We start from the raw sequence: 6,015 nt of genomic DNA, 5'->3' as shown, positions 1-6,015 counted from the left end.
AGGGATCAAATTGCACAGAGGATGTGGAATAACAACCTTCCTCGTACCCGGCGGTGGTTTTAATTTCTCCTTTTTTATGTCATGTATTAAGTTGTTTTCTGTAATAGCAGGTTTTTACTGTTTTGTTGGTCATTTGGTGTGCTCTTGGCAACTTACGACTATTTTCCTTTTCATTTTCTTATGAAATGACTTCATGATGTCTAAAAGTTTAATCGATTATTATCGCTCAGTTTGTAATGTATAATCTTAGTATGCCTCATACTCATATTTCTTGTCCACATGCTTGTTTCTTTCAGACTACTTTTCATTGATTGTTAATGCTTCATAGGTAATATGAACTTCCTATGGAGTTCCAACAAAATAGGCAAAGATAAGAATGTGTTAGCATCTCCGTCAAAACGCAAAGGCTCTACCAATAGCCCCCTGACATCACCCAGCAAATTATTTGGAACATCAGCTACAACCAGCTCAGCACACTACTGACAGCAGCATCACTAGTGTCTCCAACCAGAAAAAATCAAAGATATACATGCCCAAAGAAAACTGTTCGCATACAATAGACTAATGCGATGGACAACGCATTGGTCGATGCTCTAGTTGAGCAGGTAAATTTGAGTCGTAAGAGTGACGTCAGCTTCAAGCCGGAAGCGTACAAAGCAACTATAGCTGAAATCAGTGTCAGATGTGGAGTCCATCTAGAGAATAAACATATATCCAACCGCCTGCGCACTTTTAAAAAATTCTACTGGGCTGTGAAGGATATGTTAAACACGAGTGGTTTTGGTTGGAATCCCGTTGTTAAAATGGTCATTGCTACTGATGATGTCTGGGAGGCCTATATTGCGGTAAGATACATGTATTCTCTATATAATGCTAAACAAGTAATATATGCATAGCTGATTAAAGAAAACTGAAGTTGCTGCAAACAATATTAGTCCTATGCATATCTCTATGCATTTTTTATGCATTGCCCAAACTTCAGCAATGCATATCTGAAATTCAATGAACTGAACAGAGTGTCATTCTGTATAAATGGTCTTGCCGGATATAATGTTTCAGCTATACATATCTGAGAAGAGAAAATGGTTGTTGCTAATGATTTTGTAGACCCTATACCTGATTTCAAAATGATTATAAACTGAGGGGATATCAGATAGACATCTCTAAAATGAAATTATGTGTTTAACCTCGTTTTCTTTGGATGGACATATCTGATTATATAGTTGTTAGGTTGCTAACTTGTACTTTTCTATTCTTGCAGTCCCACCCATATGCGGAAAGGGTACAAGGAAAACATATAAATAGGTACAATGATCTGAGTTTTATGTTCGGTAGTGACTGTGCACAAGGATTTTATGCCAATACAGCATACTCATCTTCCATTTCTGGACGCCGCCGCCCAAGAGATGAGGTTGACTCTTCTGATGAGTTTGGAGAGGATGGCAATGATACAGTACGCCTTTCTTCAGACGATGATGATGAAAACGGTAGTGGTTCGGTACGATGTCCCAATGAAGAGTCACATAAGCAGACAAAGAGGGTTCATACAGGCCCTATGGAGACTTCATTTGGGTCTAGGAACAATCAGAGCACTGGTACTGGCATGACCCGTCAACAAAGGGTTAAACTAAGTGACCAAATAAGAGATAAGATGGGTGAAGCGGCCGAGAATGTCAGGTCCCTAACAATTACTATGGCAACGGGAAAAACTATGACCCTCCAAAAAATACTGAGCATTTTAGAGGATGTCAATAGTCTCAGCTAGGAGGACTAGGTCCGGGTTGCTAGACTGCTGCAGAATGATATTATTCATGCCGGTTTCTTCATGAAGATGGGACATGAAAGGCGAAAGGAGTGGGTTTAAAAGTTTATCGACCGCAACACAGATGTTTAAAACATCTCTATCCTGGCGATTTCTGGAACTCTTAAACAACTATTACTGAAATAGTTTCTTTTCATTTTTTTGTAATTTAAACAGGTGATTTTTTGGATTGCTGTTTTTGGTGGGCTGGATAATTAGGGTACTACAAGGGTATCAGCACCTAACTTTTGGGATCTTGTTAATAATGCTTCATTAACTTTGACTCTGCAAATTGATCCTTGGTGGTAGGATTACTTCTAATATCTGTTAGCAATGAGAGTGAAATGCATGAGTGCAGGTAAAACTGATTATCTACCTTAGAACACAGGAACATACCTCTTGATTTCGAATGTTTGCATATATTATGTTTGGATGGTTTTCCATGTTGTATATGTTGTTATATGTGGACTATCTATTTTGTTTCCTTGCAGAGAAAACTGTTACCTCTTCACATCATATATGTACATTATCTTTTCTGTTAATTGATGTTATAAACTCTCTGCACTTTATCATTGTTGTAGTACCACCTGGTATGAATTAGGATATGTATATTTCATTTTTCTTACAAGGATTGTATGAAATTCCATGATTTCATGGGATTGAATATCGGTTCATCACTTCATAAATACCTACTGATAAGGTAAGACCCGGGATTGGGTGTAGATGGAAGCAGTTGTACTTATTATTGTTATCTGATTCTTCTAATAACAGTTGAACAGATTCAAAACTGATGGCACATGTTATATTCACTTCATTGTAATAATGACTGTTATTTGGAATGTTTTTTCTGCAACGTATGGGGAAATACTACGTGGTCTTTGTTGGCAGACATCCTGAATTATATTACAAGTGGGAGGATGCACGAGCACAAGTGGATCGCTACAGTGGATGTAGGCACCAATCGTACAAATCATATGAGGAGGCTATGAAACCTTGGCAAGATTTTCAGGTACTGATAAGAAACTTATGTTCAGATGGAATCGTCACATCGTTAGCCTTATTGTTTGAGAAGCGATTTATATACCATCTCCATCATAATACATTTGAATATTGTATTTTTAATTGTTTGTCAGAGCTCATACCAGAATCATGAAAGACCCACCACATGACAAAATAATGATGGGCCCACCAGGAGATTTCAGACTGAAGATTCTCCTCCTCAGGGCTCGGCTCATCAGCAGGAGGATTTTGTTGGGACACAATCTCCATGCAAATCGCACACAGGGTTGATAGGAGAACATGATGAAAATGGGATGATGAATGCGCTAATCAAAGTTGTGATTGGGGTGTTGCTAATTTATGTTGCTATTGCCTGGATCATTTCTTCTATCGTATCTTAAACATATAATTGCAGGGCTATATCGATATTGGTTGCAAACATTTCTTCAAGTCAAACTATGTCCGTTGTTTTTATGTAGCAAATTTGCATTATGTTTCTTCCACCATCTGTGTCGGGTTAGCAGCAGCTGTAGTATTGTCTGTTACTTCCAGTCAGATTGTTTGGATTTTTTTGAAAGATAGACGCTCCTTTTTTTTGTGGTTTTTTTTTCTTGTTGTGAACAGGAATCATGGTACATATCTGTCTGGTTGTTCTCTGCTCTCCACCACCAGCTATGTTTCACAAGGAAATCATCTTATGAACATTTTTACATGTTCTTTTATTGAGGGCATTATTATATGTCATAGTGGGACCACTTCATGTGACGACATCTAGGATCTGGTTGGTTACTGATGAACCATAACGGTTTTGACCTGGAGGCATAATTGAAATCTGGTCCGTTGAAATCTGGACCGTCCTATCTGGATTGATACCAATCTAACTAATTATACTGAATATATCCAGAATATATAAATCAGGTGGACTGTTGGGGTTTTACTTACGTCATCATGGTGGGGCCCACATTGACTTTGGACAGGAAATACATCATGTGAGGGCTGGATGTCTGTATACAATTTTCCTCTCACGGCCCACATTAATTCCAGACCCATGTCATGCTTGGGAAGCAGTGCGGCTGATGAACACTCCATTCCCAAACACTGATTTCGAAAACTATGGGAAGAGTGCAATACGAGTGCACTCTTATCCAAACATTGTGAGTGGTTTGCAATTTGCAGATGTATTACCGCTGCAGGACCACTAATACGTTGATGGGACAGTTTTACTTCCCCATACAATACTATACGCGAATCCAAACACGCCCTAAATGGAGGAAGCAGATTGCTTGTGACCTATCCAGGGGCTGTGTGGGGTCCACAGAGATGTTTGTGACAAATCCACTCTGTCCATCTGTTTTCAAAGACCACACTAGTGAAGGATTCTAAAAATCATTCAGATCCAAAACTCTGGTGAGCCACACTAACAAAACAGTGGAAACATTACTGCCCACGGTTGAAACTTTCCTTGAGCTGACAAAGATGTTTATATGCCATCCAAACTGCTAATAGATTTATTAATACTTAGATAAACTATAGGAACAAATATCATCATGATACAAAACTTCTGTCACGGCCAGGTGTTCAATTCCTACTCTTTTACATGGTATGGCTCACATGAGTTTTGGATCTATTTGATTTTTAAGAATCCTCTCCTATTATGTTCTTTCAAAACAGATGAGCAAAGTAGATTTATCACAGACATCTCTATTGCCCTACAGCACCAGGACCGGCATATTTCATTGGCCGGGGTCACTCGCAATGACCCGGTGTCCAGAGCTGTGTGGGGCCATAGAGACGTCCGCTAGAAATCCCCTTCGTCTAACAAAAAATATACTATTTTAAAAATCAGGTAGGTCCGAAACTCATGTGAGGCATACGACCCGAAATTGTAGGAATTAAACGCTTGGCAGTGATAGGAGCTCATGGTATCTGCTTCAAAAGCTTTAGGGCCCGTTTGGCCGGGTGGATTGGAAGGGTTTGAATGGTATTAGGGTGGATGGCATGGATTTTTAGGTAATAATGGTGTTGTCAGTGGATTGTCTGGAGATCCATGGGATTGATATATCCATGGATTGCTATATCCAGTCTGTTTGGCGCGCCCGGCCAATCCCGGTTTTAAACTTTCTCATCCCTTCTAATCCCTCAAACCAAACACGTCCCAGGCAAATTTGAAGGATTAGGGTGGATTTGATGGGATTTAAATGTAATGATGGTGATGTCAGCGGATTGTCTTGAGATACCTGGGATTGGGATCAGATCACCGACTCTGTTTGGCACGCCAGGCCAATCCCAGGATTTGACTTCCAATCCCTTCCAATAATCCCTTCCAATCCGACCGGCCAAACGGGCCCTTAATTCTATAAACGAATTGGATGGTATATAAACATCAACGTCTGTCAAAGGTGGGTGTCGTTGTTCCCAATGTTTTGATGATATGACCCACCTAGAGTCCTGGATCTAACTGTTTTGTCGTTTTATGATCATTGTCACCGACATCTCTGTAGACCCACACAGCCCCAGCCACGTAAAGGTAACGGATTGGCTACTCCCCTGACACCAGCCAATGGCCGGTGGTTGGTGCTCTGTGGGCTTCACCATGATGAATGTGTTTCATCCATGCCGTCCATCTGTTTTTCTAGATCATTTTATAGTATCATATGAAAATGAGATATATCCCAAACTCAAGTGGACCACGTTACACAAAACAATGTTGAATGAAATTCAACCATTAAAAACTTTCAGGGGGCTATAAAAGTTTTTGGATCAAGTTGATCTTTATTTTTTCCCTTCATCTGGGTCTTGATGACCTACTCAACATATTGGATGACTAATAAACAGTACAGTGGGCCTTAGTATGATTTTAATGGTGGATATCCAAACACTATTGTTTTCCTGTGGTGTGGTCCAGCTGAAATTTATATTCCTCTAATTTTTGGTGTCTTATACTAAAATGATCTAGAAATATAGATGGACGGCATGGATGAAACAAATACATCACAGTGGGGTCCACAGAGCACCGACCATCAGCCACCTTGCTGATGCAGGGGGAGTAGCCAATCCATTTCCTCACATAAATATCTATGTGCCCAACAGTCACATGCAATCCGCAGAAGCTTGCTGGATGGAGAGGACGTAGATTCCATGTCGGAAGCTAAATGGGACATCGGCCTGTTTGGCCGGGAAGATTGGATGGGATTGGAAGATAGATCCCGCGATTG

The 6,015-nt window shown here is 40.1% G+C and overlaps 1 protein-coding gene across 1 annotated transcript; it reads left to right on the top strand.

Annotated features, from left to right (window-relative positions):
* The first annotated feature begins 569 nt into the window (after nucleotides 1-569).
* Nucleotides 570-1,765, top strand: LOC131231819 (uncharacterized). The gene is made up of 2 exons (XM_058228124.1): nucleotides 570-845; nucleotides 1,262-1,765. Exons 1-2 carry the CDS (start codon nucleotides 570-572, stop codon nucleotides 1,763-1,765), a joined length of 780 nt encoding a protein of 259 aa, XP_058084107.1.
* The last annotated feature ends 4,250 nt before the right edge of the window (nucleotides 1,766-6,015 follow it).

The sequence above is a fragment of the Magnolia sinica genome, chromosome 17 (assembly GCF_029962835.1).
Source record: "Magnolia sinica isolate HGM2019 chromosome 17, MsV1, whole genome shotgun sequence".
In the NCBI taxonomy this organism is placed as follows: domain Eukaryota; kingdom Viridiplantae; phylum Streptophyta; class Magnoliopsida; order Magnoliales; family Magnoliaceae; genus Magnolia; species Magnolia sinica.
The sequence above is the reverse complement of the archived record's forward strand: the minus strand, read 5'-3'. Positions and strand labels throughout refer to the sequence as shown.